Genomic DNA, 20,806 nt, shown 5'->3' with positions numbered 1-20,806 from the left:
ACACTTCCTATTTCTAAGTAGGAATCAAATGCAGCTGGGGCTTAAGTAGAATTTAGTATATGCACTATCAGGTTAGTGACATCAATGCCCGGGGAGGATCATTCCAAATTGTCAAAAGTAAAACAGGACTTTTTTCCGCACGTACAATGTCTTTCAGACAAACATCCCGCCACCATCCTAATTTAGGATGTTTAGAAGATTTTATTTTGTAACTGCCACTACCAAAATAAAAAAAAAGAATAGTTTAGAAAGTTTGGAATCTCTCAAGACCACTGTGTGTTTTCCAGTACTGCAACGTGGTTCTTGTATAAACACAAACAATTAATTTATTGTGCTTAGTTCCTTTAGTTCCCTAACAGTAATCCTATACCTTTCTCTGAACAATTGTCTGTCTTGTTTTTTTGAAGTGGCAACTATTCCATCACTATGTTGTTTTAGTGTACTGAGCAAATTGAGGAGGAGAGTTTAAGACTGATACTGTGATACACATTGATAACCCAGAGTAACAGCGGCCACTTGAAAAGATACCCAGGCAGAAAGTAGAACACTGATTGCATTTCCACTACTCAGACTCAGTACATTCTAAAATTCCCTCTCTCAAACCCTCACCAGGTAGTCACTGGCTCTCTTTTATGTTTTAAAGGTCTGAGGTATGAAGAATGCCTTGTTACTTGATCTATCTACCTCTGCCCTTGTTAGGACATCCTCTGTCTAAATTACAGTCCTCGTAAGAGGAATGTCCCTCTAGTATTAATACTGATTCCAATCCCTGAACTTCATATTGTAGAAGCGATTGTTGCACCTGTACTGGATAAAAAGTGTTGGTAATTATGACCAAAATACAAGCATGATACTGAGCATAGAGTGTGTGTGTCAGGGGCAATCTGGCTTTAAGAACCACCGAACACTTAAGATAACTTGTTAAAGTAAAAATAATTGAATTTTAATGGCTCATTATTCCCTGACTCTTCTTATTTTATTCAGCAAGAAACTTTATACTACATCCCATTGACCTATGCAGACGTAAGACTGTACTGCTATGAGATTAGACTATTTTTTGAGGCTATAAAGTGCATTTTTAATTAAAAAAGTAAACATTAACTTTTAAAATGAAAAACATTTATAGATATAAAGAGTCATTCTCTGCTGTTTCTTTTCTCCAATAAATACCTATCAGAAAGAAAGAAGACAAGGTTTTACTGAAATAACATAAATAAAATTTTGGAAAGTAATTAGAAATCACAGTAACTGCTAAATTTTATTAGGAATGCAAATGTTTCCAGAAACACGTATGCACTGAGCAAAGGCTAGACCATTAAAAAAGAAAACAAAATTCACACTTTCAGTGGAAAAAAACCCTTTAACATTTAGCAGGAAATGTTAGCAGGGAATTCATTGCCAGTTCATCTTGTACTTGAATCTGATCATTCTCAAATGCAAAGATGATCAAATGTACACAATATTGCAGAAGCACAAACATTGCCAATATAAAAAAACCTTACGCTGTAGAACAACTAGTGATAATGAGCCACAGAAATGCCTGCAGGTATAATTTAGATTTATAGCTTCTATTCTTTAGCCTAAATACTGGATTGGAAAACCAGTGAGAAAGGCTTCCTTGAGATGTCTCCAGTACTTCTCAAAAAATCCCTGACAGACAATGATCCAACAACAAATTTAGCATTCTCCCCAGCTATGGCAATGACAAAGTACGTCCAGCCAATTTGAAGTTTCATCTACAGGATAGACAATAAGGCTATAGAGAGAGAAAATTTGATCTTAACCTTAGTAATGATCACTCAAAACTTATAATGTTTAATGACAAAAACCAAAGAAAAGCATTGTAAGAATATAGCTTGTGCCAAGCTGAATCAGCCCAATGTTCTGTGAGTCAGCTTTAGAACTGCTGTATATCAGATGTTTCAGAAAAGTGGGCAAAAAAAATCCCATAGCACACAAAGGTGCTAGAATTTGTACGTGAACACCTCATTTTAATCTCAAGTAATGTGATAATGATTTAACCCTTGAAGCACAAAGTTTTACTTTCCTTCTCAAATTTGTTACTGGCTTGTCAGTGTCTAATTTTTAATCACCTGTGAAGTATGTTTCAGATCAATTATAGTGCCTAGCACCTGAATGTCATCAATGAAGCCCTGATCATTTTAACAGTGGGGAACATAAAGAGGAGGGGCTAATCAAGATTACTTGAATTTTGAACATCTCTAATTCTCTCCAATTCTCTTTTCTATGGTACATCAATACAAGTTTTGCAATCCTTCTTTATATGCAATTTCTGCCAGATCTCTAGCCAACTAGTCTTTGTTTGTGGCAGTGTTCTTAAAACAGTGTCCTCCATACTTACATTAATAGCTGAAATAAGGAAAAGAAAAGGGAATTAGAGAGGGATTAAAAAAAAAAAAAAAAACGAAAAATTTTTCTGTAAGCCACCTAAAGGTTTACTGGAATTTGCATGAACATTTAATTCAGCGGTAATCCAAGAGCAAGTCAGTGCTTACCTTGCAGATCAGTGAGGTCTTGGCCCCAAGTCGAGCAGACTGGACACACTGGTTGGCTCCTTTCCCACCGAAACCAATGAAAAACTTATGTCCAAGGATAGTTTCTCCAGCTCTTGGCAACCGTGTAGTAAGGCTATTCCAATTTAAAGCAATATTTACGTACATTAGTGGCTGAAAATAACAAGCATCTTCAAAGTAAGAGTTACCTTCTTATAATCCTAAATGGTTGAACAGCCAGCAAGTAAGACCGAAAAATACTCAAAAGACCTTTTAGGGTCTCTACTTCACATGCCATCAGTTTAAGTTTATTACTTATATGCCACCCAGTCAAGCTTCTTATTTATTAGTCAAGAGAGGGACTGCATTTCTTTTGTTTACCTTTCATGTTTCTACAGGAAAAGAAGCCCTTGACCCCTGACTAGGATTCCCCTATACTAACTCAATACAGATAAATAATAAATCTATAGGTCTCACTGCTCATGTTGTTTTACTGTAACATTCAGCTCAAGTTTACATATTGTTCATTTAATTTCATTACATCTAATTATACCTTCTTGAACCACCCTAAGTAATTTTTCACTTTGTTGGTGTTCACGCCCCTCAAAATTGTAGATTGTTATCAAAACCTTTCTCCCCTCTGCTGTCACTCAGGCACACTGTACATATTTAACTTTTTTCTTTTTTAAGTTTTTCTCGTACAAATCATGATTTACAACTTTTCCGCATTTCGTTGCTTTTTGAATGCACTCCAATTACATTTACATGTACCCTTCTAGGGATGGGTGCCCAGAACCAGATGCACTAATACAAGCGGAGACCCATCAGGAGTGTATTCTGGTTTAATTTCCATTTTGGAAAAAACAAAACCAAACCATAATTTTGTTAACCCTAACAGATGCTTGCTATCTCCAGCAAAAGTTGAAAGAAAGAAAAGACACCACTGGCACTATGTGGAAGAATTTCTCCGAATGCAAAACGCTAGCTTACTTTTGTCACTTCTATTAAATACATAACCCAAAGCTGTATTTACAACACTCAGATTACCAAAATTTCTGCCTCTTCAAGCCATACATTCCATGCACAAGGTTTAAAAATGGAATTCCTTCTATCTCTGAAGCTACAAACAAGTTCACAACACGTATGGAAGGAAGGCCTCCTACAATGTACTAGCAACCCGTTCAGTCAATGACAGTTAGCTCAGACAGATTTCCAAAAGTCCGCAGGAAAGAAAGGGAGAGTGGGGAAGGGAAGTCTGAAAGAATGCAGACGAATCTGCCATAAAGAGGAAGAGAGTAACTTCAGCTCCATTTGCCTATTTATAACATTATTTTACCAATACATCTTACAACAGCTTCAAAATTGCCAGCTCTCCAATTCAGAAAAAAAGGTGACATGCTTCTGCATTACGAAATCACTACAGAGCGCTTTTTGAAAAGGATATGAACAATACGTGTGTATTAATTTCTGAGTTTATGCTGCAATTTCTGGGGCATATTGGTGCTTGCAAAATCTTATGGACTTAATGACAGAGTGCAGCCTGATTTACTGAAAATTCTCAGCAAAAAGCAAGCATTTTTTTTCCTACTAATTTTCAATTCCAGCATCCAGTCATCAAAAGGTTTAGGATCATTAGGAAATCAAAAAAGCCTAAAATTAAACTAGCGAAGCCAAACAAGTCCTGAACTCCCAGAAATTCAGATTTTTGCTTTGAAGGAGTTGTTACAGGTCTGTGCTTCATGAGTAGTTACAGTTTCCGGAGAGATGCAGGTAGGGATGCAGACTCTAAGTAGGGATGCTTGCTAATAGAGCACCCCAGATTTTAGTGTGAGGCCATGATACCCAGCCAGCAGGTTTACTTTGTGTGTGGTGACAACAGAGAAACCCCAGAAGGCTCACACGTACAGATAATGGCACTCATTTTGTTTCCAGAGAGGCAGAGCCAGGAACATTCTGTTGGGAAATGTTTAAAACATTTTAAATAAAAATATAACAGCTTTTTAGAAGTATACTTATAGATACCATATATATATATGTGGAAAGGGTTGCTGAGTTAAAACTGTTTGGCAACAGCAGCATCTGGCAGGTTGTTTACAACAATGAGTAACTGTAAGGTTTCAGGGAACGAGGTGTAATGAGTGTAGATAAATAATATTTATTAATGATAGCATCTATAATTTATCGCTGTTCTCACCATCGGAAGCCAAAGTAGTGATGGTTGTGGACCAGAGAATGAAGGGCACAAAACTCAGCTGAGGAAGCTCCTATTCAGCCAGTGCCAGGGTACTGCACACACACTTCTAAAATTACGTGCCATTCAGTAAAGAAGCGTTGTTTCACCCAGCCTTGGTAAGAAATAGTCATAGCAGCTCTTGTATAATTCCTTCCATCCACAGATCTCACTACACTTTAAAAAGCAGAACAATATCATTATTGCTGTTTTGTGGGTGTGAAACTTAGGCAAGTCATTTTGCCTTTTTGTGCCTTGGGTCAGCCACGAAGCCAGTGGCAAAACCAAAAATAGAGATCAGCTCAATCCACTAGCTCACGCTGTCTTCTCATTTAAATTCTGCAGTATGAAAATGGTTATCAAGTCTCAATTCATTTTCCGTCCTTAGGGTACTTTTCAGAGATTATAGCTTATTCTAAAAAGAATTTTGTTTCCACAAAAAGCTAATATATTTTTAGACAAAGATTAACAATTGCGACATCCCAGCAGACATCTGCTAATAGCGCTGCTCTGAGTTCACATGCATTTTCAAGAAGTATGTTCAACCATTCATATTCTTGTTTTAACAGTGACCAGACCACGACTTGATTCTTCTCTCAGTTATGTTGGCATCCACATGCGACTCCAATGGAAGCATCATAATTTCACTGGTGAAAAAACAGGCTTGGTGAGATGAGAATCTGGGCCTCAATGTTTCAAGCAGCGTGGCATAACAACTGCCTGTGGGAATCAAACAGCTTGTTGAAGATGGGAAGATGACCTTTTTTATTGTTCCGATGGAAAGGTACAAGGCAAAGGGCAAAGGATCAAGTTGGAACAGTGATTTATAATTAGCCAATTTTAAAAACAAGCTAACAGACTAGGCGAGAACATGCAGCAAGTTCCTGTAGCTCATTGTAAACAAACCCCCCACCTTATTACATTTCAGGCATGATCGCCAATCCTTTCAGACCAATTCTTCACTCCAGAAGCCTATTTTTATTTTCCATATTAAACAAATTCAGAGTACAGGGCTATATATAAGCCTGGACGTTTCACTTTCTCTGAAACAGGCATTCGAGAATATTTTTTTTTCTGATAGAATGCTATTCTCTTGTCATTTAATTCTGCAACTATACTAACTTTTGATTCACATCAGACAATTTTAATGAGCATTTTGGGCTTCTGTTATGAGCAAGCGATGATGAGTAATCCGTATGATTAAGGAACCCTATAAATTCTTGGCTTATTGATGGTGCCACAAAGAATACTCAAAATAGCCTAAAAGTGATGAAACAGCTAATGCTACTCCAAAACTAGGCTAAATAAGTTAATTAGAAAAACCATCACACGGGCTTTCAGAATTGTTACATAAAATGTTTTGTAAAGCCATTTACAACTTTGACGTAATTTGAAAACACTGACCTGAAGAAACCTAATTTGAGTTGCTATCCAACAGACTACTCTTTGCTTATGTGACAAATTCTGCTCAGCTTTGAGAGGATAAATGGTACAAAGGATATTGAGGTCTCATGTCTCATAAACAACCAGAAACTAAACTTGAAAACCCCCAACACTTATTAGATGGGAAATAAAATTACTATATAGTATGTTTTGCAAATTGTGCACTGTACTAGTGAATTGTACTTACAGAGGAAAGTTCAGACTGAAGCATCCTGAAATACTTTAGGCATTACAAATACAGGAATACAATCACTCAGAATTTCAACTGAGTTTTTTCAGAATAATATTTAAATGTAAAGCACGTGGCAAGGCTGCCCACAATTTTTCACGGGAAATGAAGAATCTTATATCCACTTATGTTTCAGAGGTTTGGGATGAATAAAAGTACACACATAAGAATTTCACCATTGCAGTAACTTCAACCCTCTCTTCCAGTAAATGCGTGCCACAAGTTCCCTTAAAGGCTAGAGCTGATTAGCATTTATATTTTTAGACAGACATCCCTTCGGAAGAATGGCATTAGAAACAGAACAGAGCCCTTTGCTACTGTGTTGAAGCACTGAATCAGAGGTGAAAGTGCAACTTACTGAGTCATTAATGCCCCTTTCCCTGGTATTCTGGGTTTTCTTGAAAAGTTCCCACCTAAGCAGTGACTAGATCATATTCAGAGATAGAAAGTCTGAAGAAGGAAGGAGGGAAAAGGGAGAGATGTATACTAGCAGCATTTGCATACATTAATCATGGTTTGCTTCCGATTCTTGACCTAACCAGTGTCTGTTCATCGTAAAGACGTATTATTACTGTTAGCTTAAGCTGATGAAAAACCATGCCCTCCCCTCAGCAGCATTTTCCCACTGTTTCTCTTGCATTACTTTTACTGCTTACAGAGCTTCCTAATTCAAAATATTTTTGTTCCAAGGGTCCTTTTAATTTGGAACAGCAAATTGGTCCAACTTACTGTACAGCAGCCAGAACTTGCAGGACTGAGGAGAAGGCGAGTGATGGGAAGAGCAGGACCTGCCTTCTCTGGCAGCAGTACAGCCAGGCTGCCCTACGCCAGTGTTGAAACTCTGACTTGATACTACTTCGTATGTTGAAAACACTGAATCCTGTGTAACTAAGGATTAATTAGGTAGTACAGTACACTTAGCTCATTAGACATGTTGAAGAAAACCATAAAGAATCAGTATGTTTCTGAGAAATGGCATGTGCATGAGAAAGGAAAATAGAAAATAACATAAATATTTTTCCCTAAAAAAAGGAAAACAATATTCTCATCAGGCAATTTGGAGGAGAAGAGAATTTTTATGTAGATCAGATATCACATTATCTAAGATGACTGCCATGTACATAGTATCAAAAGAAACATTCAGACGTTTTGTTTAATCCCAAAGAAGGGTGAAGATAATCAGGGATATCAAAATAGTAGCAGAAATAATGCATTTAAAAATGTCTTAATAACAAGGAATATAATGTAAATGTCTAGAATTCAGCTTTGATTCTGTTCTTTTTGAATCACTGAACAAAACCGTCTCTTTCTTCCCTCCTGGGAATTCCCTAGAATGGGGAAAATCCCTGTGAGGTTAGAGTAGGTGTAACTAGCCACTGTCTAGTACACACAATTTACTGGGTTTTCATGATTCTCAGAACTGAACAAATACAAAGGAGAGAACAGTTCTTGCCTCTAACTAGGAATATTAGTACAGCATTGTGGTGAAAATGTCTCAGACCTCTTTTGGATCTGGCTTGACATTTTGGTTTAGCCCTGGTGTGTTTTGTCTAGCTTAACTTTTAAAGATTTGAACATGTGCTATGGGAAAGTATCCATAACACGGAGCCAAAAAGACCACAATTCTTTTCAAAATCTGATGTTCTTAACTCGTTTATGCTTTCATCCCTTTTAATAATCCACTAAAACATCTTATTGGAAGGTAGAAAACTTCCAAGATTTATAAAGAGAATACCTCAGGAATTTAGTTAACTACAGTTTGGTTTAAGTATGGGGCTATCCAGTTCTAGGTTCTTAGTCTCACTTCAGATCTTTAATGACTGAAAAAATTGTTAAGAGACAATTAGAAATCATAGAAAATCTCTGTTTTTTCTCCCCCCTATGTCCCTGAACATGACAAGTTTTTCTTTAAAAAAAACCAAAAACTTTTCAGAGAATTCAAATAATTGGTTATTGCTTGGATATTTGATGGTCTGGTTTCTCTCTCTAGCTCTCAGTAATGAACAGTGTAGAAACACTACCCAGACTGGTACCAGCCGAAATAACTGATGCTTAAAGAGCAGTCCCTTCCCAGGACAGTGCTGAAGCACAGTGGCAGAGTGAGATGCAAAAGCTTTACCTCGTCATCCATTCAGAATTTGATTTTACAGGATTTACAGTTTGTCACCACAACACAAACAAGTGAATGATGAATTAGTGCAGAGCAGCAGGAATCTTTTCAATCAGTTTTGCCATCAGACAAAATATATATTTTATCAAATACAAATACATATATATATAAAAGACAAACTGTTTTGTAGATCTCATTACTGAATGGGTGAACAGCTGAACTGAAACAAATGGTGAAAATCTCTAGCAGAGGAGAACATTAAATGAATGGCTGTGACTCCAGGTAGGAGGGCCACAAGACTGATATCCTCTTCTATGTGCAATCACAACCTCCACTTAAAAAGACAAAAATTCATAACACGTTGAATGAGAATAGATGTCCACAGCTCTCCAAGAACTTCAATGAACATTTCTGCTGACCCTCTGCACAGATGCAAATTTTACTCTTCTCGATATTAAAAGATGAAACAAACAAGAAGGCATGCAGATGAATGTCGTGACGCATTTACAGTAGCACACCGTACTATGCTTCAGTGAAATGATGGTATCACCAAGAAAACAAAATTTCTAAGTTTGAAACCTTCAACACAAAGAAATTATTTATTGGACTAACTGCCAAAAGTGAAAAGCCTTCTCATGAAACAACCAACCTGTAACTTTTCCTCACATCACTAGCAGTTATATTTTAGGAAAAGGTGGGCACAACACTGATGAAGTCATAATCTGTGGAATGTTTCATTCTGAACTTGAAGCTCTAAAGAGATTAAAAAAAAAAAACCCAAATATGAATCTATCTTCAGATATTTAAGTCTCAGCAAACATTCCATCATTCTTACCAAACATCTGTTTTGTATTTAAGAAAGATTGTGGAAATTTTCAAAATTACAACTCTCTATTTGCCTCCCACGTTGTTCTTCATTGATGTCTCTCGATTATATTATTTTTGGAAGTGCAGTTACATAATTATTTTCAAGGCAATCTGATGATGATGTTAGAATAGACTGTCTCTGAAACACGCTGTGCTCACCCAGGACTGAAGAAGGCTGCCTACGGTTCCTATGCTGAACAGAATATTATATTATGATGAAATACCAGGGTTAAAGCAAAAAAAACCAACACAAAATAAAGCAACCTTTGCAATCCAAGCAAGGAGTGATCTTTACATGCCCAAGGACAGATTAAGATAAACAAGACATATGTGAACATTAATCTTTTCTCTACCTCTTAAAGGAAAGATTTATCAGACAACAATGAACAAAGTGGAAAGAATATGGTTGAGTGGATAGGCCACTAGGTCCTTGTTCTTGTCATCAGGATTTTTTATATACTGGTAAATCAACAAAGTAATCTGTGCTTCTGCTTTACTATCATGCAGAAAATAGAACACCTATTGACCCCCCTACAAATCTCGTCATCAGTCTTTTCCAGTCTTTTTTTTTAATTTAAAAAACAAAAAAGGACGCCCCACCACCACCACTAAGTATTGGCATTTTACACATAAGCATATTGTGCTTTATAAACTACTATATTAAGAGCAACGTCATAGATGTATTCTCACTATATAGTCATCAAGATGAAGCAGAGTTCAGTCCAAATATTAATAATTTTCTTCAATAAGATGTTGCTCTAAAATCTCATACCCAGGACAATAATTTTGGCTAGTATGATATTTTTCATCAAGTTTGTAAGTACGGTGCTTCCTGCAGAATCCATATGGGTCACAAATCAAAAGTATAACCAAAACAATACTTAGTTTAAATATACTTACTGAATGTATCAGAAAGGTAATCAATATATTTAAAGAGGAGAGGAGAGGAGAGGAGAGGAGAGGAGAGGAGAGGAGAGGAGAGGAGAGGAGAGGAGAGGAGAGGAGAGGAGAGGAGAGGAGAGGAGAGGAGTTGGAAGGGTCCTACAACCCTCATCCTGTCCAACTGCCTGACCACTTCAGGCCTAAATTCACAGTGCCTTCACTAGACAAGTTTTTACTTTGAAACTATTTTACCCTTGATTCACTGATAAAACTCCCCTTTATCTGAAGTTCAATCTAATTATAAAGGCATCTACTAAAATCTTAGATTAGAGTAACATTAAGGCCTGTGGGGCAAAGATGAGAATGTGCAGGTGAGGGTACCTGGGCTTTGCTGGCCAAGGTTAACTCTCCCATGACAGTAAGTATCTTTTAATTTTTTCATCATTTAAGCTCTCCTGGGAAAGGCAGATCTCTAAAAATCAGAAAGGTGTAATTCTGTATAACCCCGGTTTGTGATGCCTGCTGATGGACAACTCCTGTATCTCCACTGCTGTACAGGATTTAATGAGTAACAGGGAATGAAAACTGAAGAAAAATTTGCTCATTTTTGCTGCCTCTATATGGAGTTCTATGAGCTCCAGCAAAATCACCAACTGCTTTTTCCCAACGTGTCATATTTTACTTTGTTCTTCTTGGGAAAAAGAAAAAAAAAAGACAAGGAAAATAATAATAATAATAATTTAAAAAAAATACTAACAGGATCAGACAATTAGAAGAAGGAAGGCATAGTCACTCTCATTACAGCTGAGAACATGGAAAACGCCTGTCTTTCCACTTGAGTATTGAACTTGAACTGTCTTTCATATTCCTTTCCATCTTTTACTTTCAGCTCTGACCTACAAGTGTTTTTCTTTCTGCTGTTTATACTATCAAGGTTTATGCATTTTGTATCAACAGGGATCTGAGAGAGGATAGGAAGTATAGCAACTGATAAATGGAATAAATTAGCGAAAGGGAATTATGATCCTTTGGAACTAAAAGTTATTTTTTGAAAGATGAGAGGCAGGAAAAGAGCAATACAGTAAAAAGTGTGCTGTAAGAACGTGATGTAGAAAGACAACAAGAAGAGGTGAAGGCAAATAAAGGGAAATCATAGATGGAGATTGTTCAGGGATGACATACTATTGATCTAGTAGAAATAATAAAACCCAGAAGAGAGCACACAACTGATATATTTGGGAACATTACCAACTTCTTATTTTATAATTAGTTGTCACAAAGATCAACGTGTTCTATAAAGCTGCACCTACTAAGGCAACATACTAGTGAAAAATCATTTTATATTTTCTTCAGGCTCAAAGTATACAACATTAGGCTTGGAAGAAACCAGGGATGTCAGCATCAAATAACTTACTGCAGCTTGATAGAGGGGCTAACAACTGCAGCCATATAAAACAAGCAAACAAAACCTTACTGGTACGCTCCTATGGAAAGAACAGCTCAGACAGCTCCTAGAGGCAACATCATATATATGCCTGCCCAGAGTGTTTTTTACACAAATTTGTTACCATCGACTCTGTACAATTTTTATTGCAGCTTTTGATTTGTGCCAGCAGCTCTTTACTGTCAGGAGTAGTAAAATTCACCCAAAGATATTTATGTCTAGAAATGCATCTAGGAAAATGGTTATTTCCATTAACAGTACAGCCAGCAAGTAATTAATTAACAAGACAGAACTATTAATCATATCATTCTGTGGCTCATAAAGGGGGAGAAAATACAATATTCTTAGTGTTGGGTGTTAAAATATAGTGCCTAACAACGGTTTATTGTGACAAGTATTTTCAAAGGAGTTCTTTTAGACAATTTCCCCTTTGATTGTAGTGAATCTTGTATGGCAAACATCTCCAGAATGAAAAGGAAATAAATGTTTTATTTTAAATAGTCAAAAAGAATTTCCAATGATAGCAGGAACAGCAACCAAAGCAATAAAAAAAATGTGGGAGTTATATGGTAAAAGAGTATTCATTGGAGACAAAATTATACGTACATTCATAACACAACATAACATTCAATCTGTATCATTGGGAGACAGCAGAAGCCCAAGGAATACCCTGAAGTACTGACAATGCCAATGCCCAGCATATCACTATTTTGCATGCCATTTACTTGGAACTGCACAGATGTCTAAGAACCCTACAGGAAGCAAAAGGCAACAGTTGTGCTATCTGTAAAGTGGGATGTTACAATGTGAAGCCATGGCCATACGCTATTGTCCATAGCTGAAATAAAATGACGTCTTTCTGTAGTAGAAATGAACACAAACCCCTCGTTCCTGATGTTGACATTGGACAATTGGTAAACAAGCTTTTACCCCAACAGCCTCTTCCCTGATCATAATGTTATTATTTCCTGACCCTTCATTTTCTTCAAACAGAGGTGTCACTCTGGGTTTTCCAGAGACAGGTGAAGGCTCAGCAGGAATGCAGAATGATAGGGAAGCTGCACGCTCAGGAGGTTGCTGTAACATCACCTGACTTTACGCTCAGTAAATATGGGCCAGGTCTATTATCGTATTAGTAATCTCAGTTGCCAAAAAACTACGTAGAATAATTCTGTCTGTCTATCTTTTGCTCCATTCCAGCCTGGCTTCATTTCCATGAACATCAATAAGAAAAGGAATTTCTTTCTACTGTAGTTACTAACATGGTAATAATTTCAGGGAGAACCTTTTCACATCCTAGACTTTATGTAAAACTGGACACATGCAACTCTTGTATGTAATTAGGGCACACCATTTTGAGATTTTTTTCTAATGTTCTGACCCAGTATATTTAAACAGATATTTTATAAGAGTTCATTTCAGTTATGTGGGAAAACAGACAGGCTGATTGTGCACAGGTTTAGCTTATTTCTGTAATTAAACTATATTACCAAAAAATGGCTACAAATTTTGTCTTGTGTTGCAATACCTAGACTGATGATGTTCTTTCTCTAAAAACTTTTATCTAATCTCTTTTCCCTTTCTCTTCACTCTTGTTTAGAAAAGTTTACTGCCTTGGCCTAAAAATTCTTAAGTATTTGAAGGGAGGAAATAAATTATGATGTGAATCCACAATTTTCACCTTGCTGCATTAGCAACTATCTTAACACTGGACACTACATTTTCAATGAATGAATTTACTTTTGCCATTGCAGTGTTGTAACTGGCCTCTGCTGTCACCAACCCACGAGAGAGCATGTACATACTTAGGAAGGTTCAACAAAGAGATTCAGCTACTGATAGCTGGCTAATGGGGCAGCCATTAAAAAGATGAAAAGACTGATAACCACGTTTTTTTACTTTTGTGGGTAGTCTGTAATAGCTTACTGACCTACAAAGGGGAAAAATGCCAGTCTAATGAGACTAGAAAATTGTGATACTTTAAGTCAAACATTTAAGCAGCTCTGAATAACAAAACAATGAGTATCACGGTGTTTCAGACAAGTATTCTTTGCCAGGCGAGAGAACACAAGATGGAGTAGCTGATTTTCTTCTCCCGTTAGAAAAAAATACCCCCCAAAACTTATCACCTGCTAGGATCAAAATGTTTCTGGATTCATTTACTCCATTACCCAAGTGAACTCTCTAGAGAATTAAGCAATAGTTTCCCTGCCTCATATGGACTAAACCTAAAAGCTTGGTAAACACTAGTTTTATCTGACAAACCATAATTTTTAATTGCTAACACACATAGGAAAGGCATAATCCTCCACTGATGATATCATAGTCTACTGCCATGGAAATGACTGCAGTGTCATAAACACAGGTTTAAGATGACCTCACTTTTGTAGGAAAGAAGGAAATTTCACTGGAATGTGAATGACATTGGGAATAAACACACGTAGATACTATACAGTGAAAAAAATCTCTTACTGGTCAGTTAAAATATAGAAAATGAAGACGACAGCTATAAGTGTCACTGAACAGAAAAGGGGTTCTCCTGTCCAAACACCATGTTACTGCCTGTGAGTCTTTGAACACAAAGAGCCCTCTGAACTCCTGTCAGGGTTCCACTCCATAAGTTCACTACACCAGGCAGGAGAGAAATCCCTGCCCTGACAGGCTTACAGTTTAACCACAAGAACATGAACAAAGTATGGCTATAGGAATATAGTGTAGGATCACAGAACAACATTGTAGTTGGAATGCTTCCTAGAATGAGTAAGTACTTCAAAAGTGGGAGGAAGAGAACTATACAGTCTCTTGAAGAACACAAAATAACATGAAGTCAGACGCAAATGCAGAAGTACGATCTCAGTGTGGCAAGTGCTAAGTATTTTGGCATCAGCTCAGGAAAATGCATATATTTAACCTTCAGTTCTGAAGTACTCTGAGAGGCGTTAAACAACTCAAGGACTGGAAGTTGAAATTTGTGTGTAAGCTTTGTGTTGCCATGACCTGGGAATGTTGAGTACTATGCGGGACCCCAAGTTGAGATGAGACAAGAAGCTTGAGCAGAGAACAGGGAGTGGAGAAATGTAGAAGGCGATAATGATCTCACTTAAGTGGAACCTTTCATCTTGAAGGATCTCAAAGCAATTCACAAACTTAAACAGACCAGACACTGCAGCTGGTATGAACAGAAGCAGACAGCTGGGAACTCATTCATGGGAAGAAGGAGGTAACAGCAGACTTACTGAGTGCCATATCTTCCAAAATGCTGGTGCTGGGAGAAGACAGCAGGACTAGAACAGGGCTTTTCCCTGCACCTTGCCATGCGGCCATATGAGAAAACTGCAGAAAGCAAGCAGGCAGCCAGAGCTGGCAGAAAGAGAAGCAGAAAAACAGGGGGCCTCTGGATAGCTGGGGAGCTGTCACTCTTAGTATTGTAGTTTCCCTGCCTTTTGTCTCAACCTCAACTCCATAGACTCTTCATGCTTTCTGCAGTAAAACCTTATGTCTTACCTATTATTTTTCCTGTTTTTAAGACCTTCCTCTAATTTCTCTTTACCTTTTTCCTATCTTTTTACAAAGCAAACTGTCCCTATTCCCTTCCTCTGACTTCAAAATGTTTTCCAAATGCATAGTAGGGCCAATAGTGCTACCTCTTGGTTACTGGAAAGCCAAAGAAATTACTTCAGCTATGGCATTCATGTAGTATAGGCCTGACCGTAGTACCACAAGGGATATTCTTTAGCTCAAAAGCACTACTGAATAAATACTATTAAAACTGAACTAAATAAAGAAGTCTAAAAAACAAGAGTCATATTAGTTATTGCTGAAATGGAATTGCATCTGGAAGGAAAAACCGTGCCTAATTACAGTATACAATAGCTTAGGACACAAAATGAAGACACCAAATGAAAGGGCAGGGAGGTTTCAATTAAATAAAATCCAGAAAGCAACACTTTTGTTGCACTAAAGTTGAAAGACATTGTGTGACCAGTTTCATATTCATATTTCCCAAGACTTTTAAAACTTCCACATTTCCATTTAGGAAGGTAAAAAAAAAAAAGGTTTTCATGGATAAGAGCCAAAGACAAGTGTTGAGCAGGTGTTCTAGCACCAGCAGTCCTTTTCAGAGAGGACCCACAGCATCCTCTGTTGCACAAACAACAGTTTCTTTCAGAAAGTGCCAGCTGGGATCAATGGCACACTGTCTCTCACTCAGGGTTCATAACTGTGGTTGCAAATGCAGCTCTTGTAATGGGTTAAAAAAAGTCATTTGTGGCCTTGCCCTAGTTATTTTGTGTTAATTTAAGAAACACCCAACCAGACATTTTTCCTCCTTTTTCCCCCCTTCAGCATTTTGTCATTTTTTGTTAGAGCAACTTTGTTGGAATCTTTTCAGGTCTGAGGTATAACACCAAATACTTTTAACACACTAAAACATTAAACTGTGTCTCACCCTAAAATAAATTGATCACTCAGATTTGGGGAGCGTGTGACAATTTAAGGACAAAGTTTACAGCAGTGAAAAGCTTCTTTTGACATGAATGAGCTTGGGTCAGGCCCCACAGATGTGCAGTGTCTAGGCCACTACAGATATTCAAAAGCTGTATATGAACAAAAAGTAATTTTCTTACTGAATCTCATTACTGAGGATTTCATCAACTTGATTTTAACACCGTTTTTCTTTTTGGGCCCCCAAGATACAGCTTCCTTCCTGCCAGGCAAGAGAAGGCAAAGAGGAGTTTCTCTAAATGACATATAGGCCCTCTAAAATCAGGGCAGAACAATAAAACACTGAGCCTGTGCATCCTGCATTTACTATGCATCCAAACTTTGCTAGGTCAGAGAAGACGACAAAGGGAATAGTACAGGCTCTGAAATCAAGCCCAGATTTTTCACTATTACATAAACTAAACAATTCACAGATGACACATTCTCTCATGCCTTGATGCCTTTCTCTGGATCCAAAAGATTAATTTCCTCAACTGGACCAAGCTTGTATTCCTTCACAGTTGTGCTTTCCCATGCTGCTGGCAACGGCAGATTGACTAGAATGAGGAGTGGCTGCTGCAGGGGAAGCATTACAGATAAAAACAAAAACACAAATGAAATGGATTTGAAGGATTCTAGAACGCTTTTCTCTGCTGCTAGGAGAAGCTGAAGAGCAGAAAAAAACACTAAAGCAATAAAAAACATTGTAACATGGTGACTGTGCGTGCATGAGAAATGGTGGAAATGAGAACACATGTGAAAGACCTGGAAACAATGCAAAGAAGAAAATGAAGTCATATGTGAGCCTTTCCCTGCTCGCTCAAAAGGAACATAAGAAAATTCCTTTCCATATTCCTACAAAAAAAGCCTGAAATTATTGTCCCAAATACTGCACTTTAAAAAACAAATACATACATGCCTTTCGATTATGGACGTTTCCAATGAGACATTTAGTTCAGATGACAATAATCACCACTAGAGGCTTAAGAGGAAGATATAGAATCTCACTAATGGAGATACCTTTGCCATTTTGGATAAGCAGAGATTGTGCTCGGTCAGTGCGAATGATTCAATGCATTCATCAGGCCACTCTGGGATGTTAATTTCAGATGTGTCTTTGTCATCACTGTCCACTCCAGTCAGGCAACATACTACTTTGTATGTAGCTCAATGTTTTTTCTGCCATGTCTTTCTTCTCTTGCTGAATGCTTTCAGTCATTCAGTTTACTACTTGTAATAATTATTAACAACGATTGTTACAACAGGAGATTGGAAGCAGAAATTTTATTTCTACTCCCTACAGCAAATGAAGCAACCTGAAGGAAGGAAAGAAGTCTACAGAAAACTAAGACTTCAAGTTTTGAAGATCCTAACAGAGTTTTCCAGTATTTGGGCTGTGGCCTTATTCTCGTGAGTCAAAGTGAAAAACTGTTGCTGTTGTGACTATCCGAAGACTGTTTTTTCCATCTTACATTTTGTTCTTTGCTTCTGCTGTTTTCAATTGCCATGCCAAAGTTTCTCCTGTTTATTCTAATTGTTTTAGTGCGTCTGACTCTCATTGGTTTATATGTTTAGTCTTGTCCTGATTTAATATGAATTAAAATGCCAATACCACGACCAGTCTGCAAATATTAGTCAGAAAAGAAACTATTTAAATAACACTATGGATGGTACCCGTCTGGTTTGATATCTAGATCATATAGAATAATGCTGGTTTTGTTTTCTACTACTATTGCTGCTATTGCCAATGAAGTGTTGATTGTGATTTTGACCACAAATATGTTTTGTTCCTGGTCCTATTAAGGCAAAAGAGTGTGGTTTACTGCATGTATGTACGTGAGGTTGTTTTGATTATACTAAATTCACTTTAGAAAACCCACATTATGCCACTGCAGCGCTACAGGACAATGAGAAAAGAATTTCCAATGAGAACAGTGTTTTAAAAACAAACCACTAGGCCCCTTCCCTTTAAAAGAATTTTAAGGCACACTACCCTTTCTTCTGAATGTGATTATTTCCCAAAATTACATCTGAATACTGTCTTCAACAGAAGGTCCCCGTCCTTTTCCTTCTCAGTCATTCTGTAAGACATGGCAAATTTCACATTGTACATTTCCATTTCACACAGAGGTTATGCTTCTTTAAATCATTAGTTTATTGTATTGAGTAAAAACATTATATGCTAACTTTTTTGAGTGGTGAATCTGGCTAACATATGTCCAAGGGTAGCTTGAAGCTTATCTTTCTGATTTTCAGTACCTTGCCTCTACAGGCCTGGGAATTTTTACTATTTAATGTCTGCCACTCTGAGCTTCTAGCTTTCCAGACAGAGGGCCAAGATTGCATTCTGGAGGGCCAACATGGTATTTTATCAGTTTGAGTTATAACATAGCATTGTCTAGCTCTGGCAGAGTCTCAATCAATATTATGATCTTCTAGGAAAGATAGGCTTTAGTCTTGAGTTGTGAATATGCCTATCAAACACAATGTGTCCAAAAACGTGTCTGATCTTCTTTGTGTGACTCTCCCTCCTAATTTAGTTTATTTAATTTAGTCTCCTCCAAATGGGTGTGAAAGACAGGCATTTAACATAATCACTGCTGTCCCTGTCCTTTACAAACTGAAACATCAGCATAAATGACAAACTCACAAAAACCTGTTGCTCTTTCATCCCTCCTGAAATGAACCCTAGGTTTAACCTGCAATGTACAGCCCCCTCTAAATGCCAGATATAAAGACAGTCAAGAGATACCCTCCTGGCATCAATACTAACCGTAACCTGACAGTTTTTACCACATTTAATAAAGCTTGCTTATCATTCCCTATGGCTTTGCTCTCAACCTAGGTTCATCCCAGCCTACAGTTTAGTACTTTCCAGTAATTTTACCAGGATTTTTGTAACACAGAGTACATTTAAACTACGTCTAGAGGGGTAATACATGGAGATTTCAGTCAGACTAAACTCTTGCCAGCTAAATTTAAACCACGTTTTTTCTTATCTTAGTAAGTGCCTGAAGTCCTGTACTAGTTATAGAAAGAATGAGGCTGTCCTTTCTTTTTCAGTTGAACCAAATTTGCTTATCACTAATAAAAAGCCCTTCACTGCTCCTTAAAGTAGAAGCTAATAATGGTGAGTCAGATACATTCTTGTGATAGCATTTGTACAATTTAAGAAATCCTCTCAGCTGACTGAAAAGTGAAATGGCTTTTCTTCCACCACTTAATCTCAGTGTAGCAGTATCTATGGCGACAACCCGTGGTTTAATCTCTGGTTACAATATGGCCAGTTAAAATGGCTTCAAATAAATGACTGTATTTCTATCGTATCAAACTCGCAGCCAAAAAAATGGGAGTTTTCTTTTTTGCTTGTTTGTTTGTTTAAGCGTTAAGAAAAAGTCCAAAGCTGCATCTGTCAGCAGTGCTTAAACTGGTAGACAATTTTTTGATGATTTTTTTTCCCACATTTTAGAAAGACAGGAAAAGGAACGTCTTGAGGTTAGAGCACCATGTTTTATATTTCAGTACAACGTCACAAGCATCTGATAGCTCATTCACACATAATGTCAAGATCAGTTCTGAAAGATCTTACTCTGACTTACAGCTATTCTTCTTGGAAAGCTGCCAGCGTGTTCTGCAGATTACATAAAGCATTAAATCTTTGTGACAAAGGTTCTATGATTATTTAAGGGTTTTCATCATTTCTGCAACACATGTCTATGCTGAAACTGTACTTACTCCTCAGCATATTCTTCTAATCATGTATTCTACACTTTCTTGACCCACAGGCTTTGATATAATTGTCTGCTGATTCAGGGATTGTGTTTTTTAATGTAGACTTCCCTGCAGGACAAGCTGATGCAGTCCAGATACATATACTTTTAAATCCCATTTCAACCAAGTCTGCACATATAGTTTAAAAACAGGTGTGTTTAAAACACTGCAAATCAAAGACTTGCAAAGATTTGCAAGTTTACTGGGGCTGGCAGGGTCAGCTAGATTAGGTTAGTACTTGCACCGTTGCCAACTCTTGCAATTCTGCTTGAATTCTTCCAATATTTAGTATTCACAAGAAAACCCAGGCTGCTGGAACCAAGAGCTTTCAGGAACTTCTGTACTTTAATTTTTAAAAGAAGTTTCCAAACTGTACCTATGTACAAAAAAAATGACAACGAGACCCATATAATTAATCCAAAAGGAAAATGTCCAGAAAATTAATAAAAAGGAATTGAGGCATTCCTTTAGAAAAGGGTTTCATAATTTAAAAAACAGCTTTGGGGTACAGAGGTGCTAAATTTTTGAGGGTTTCCTATTTCCATTTCTCAACCTGTTTGGATAGGAATAGCTTGGGAATAGCTTCTCTCTCTCTCTCTCTCTCTTCCTTCCAAGTGTCACAGAAAATGTTGTCTGCAAGTAATAAACTTATAACCTACTTTTTCATGGAGCTAACTTCAGTTTCTTTGCAATATTAAGCTTTCTTTCTCACTTTTCTAGTGGAGACAAGTGCTTTGAACTGAAAACGTGTTACAGTTGACCAGCTTTATTTACCTTCATAAAATCATTTCAAACTCCTCTGCTGATAACGAGTACCAGAGTTCACGATTTCCCA

The 20,806-nt window shown here is 37.3% G+C and overlaps 1 protein-coding gene across 2 annotated transcripts in view; it reads right to left on the bottom strand.

Moving 5' to 3' along the window:
* Window positions 1-20,806, bottom strand: part of RBKS (ribokinase) — a 69,653-nt gene that overhangs the window by 48,110 nt on the left and 737 nt on the right. For both annotated transcript variants that reach the window (XM_054196547.1, XM_054196548.1), the window contains exon 2: window positions 2,517-2,649. In XM_054196547.1, the coding sequence (XP_054052522.1) occupies window positions 2,517-2,649 (133 nt within the window). The remainder of the gene's footprint in view (window positions 1-2,516; window positions 2,650-20,806) is intronic.

The sequence above is a fragment of the Rissa tridactyla genome, chromosome 3 (assembly GCF_028500815.1).
Source record: "Rissa tridactyla isolate bRisTri1 chromosome 3, bRisTri1.patW.cur.20221130, whole genome shotgun sequence".
In the NCBI taxonomy this organism is placed as follows: Eukaryota; Metazoa; Chordata; class Aves; order Charadriiformes; family Laridae; genus Rissa; species Rissa tridactyla.
The sequence above is the reverse complement of the archived record's forward strand: the minus strand, read 5'-3'. Positions and strand labels throughout refer to the sequence as shown.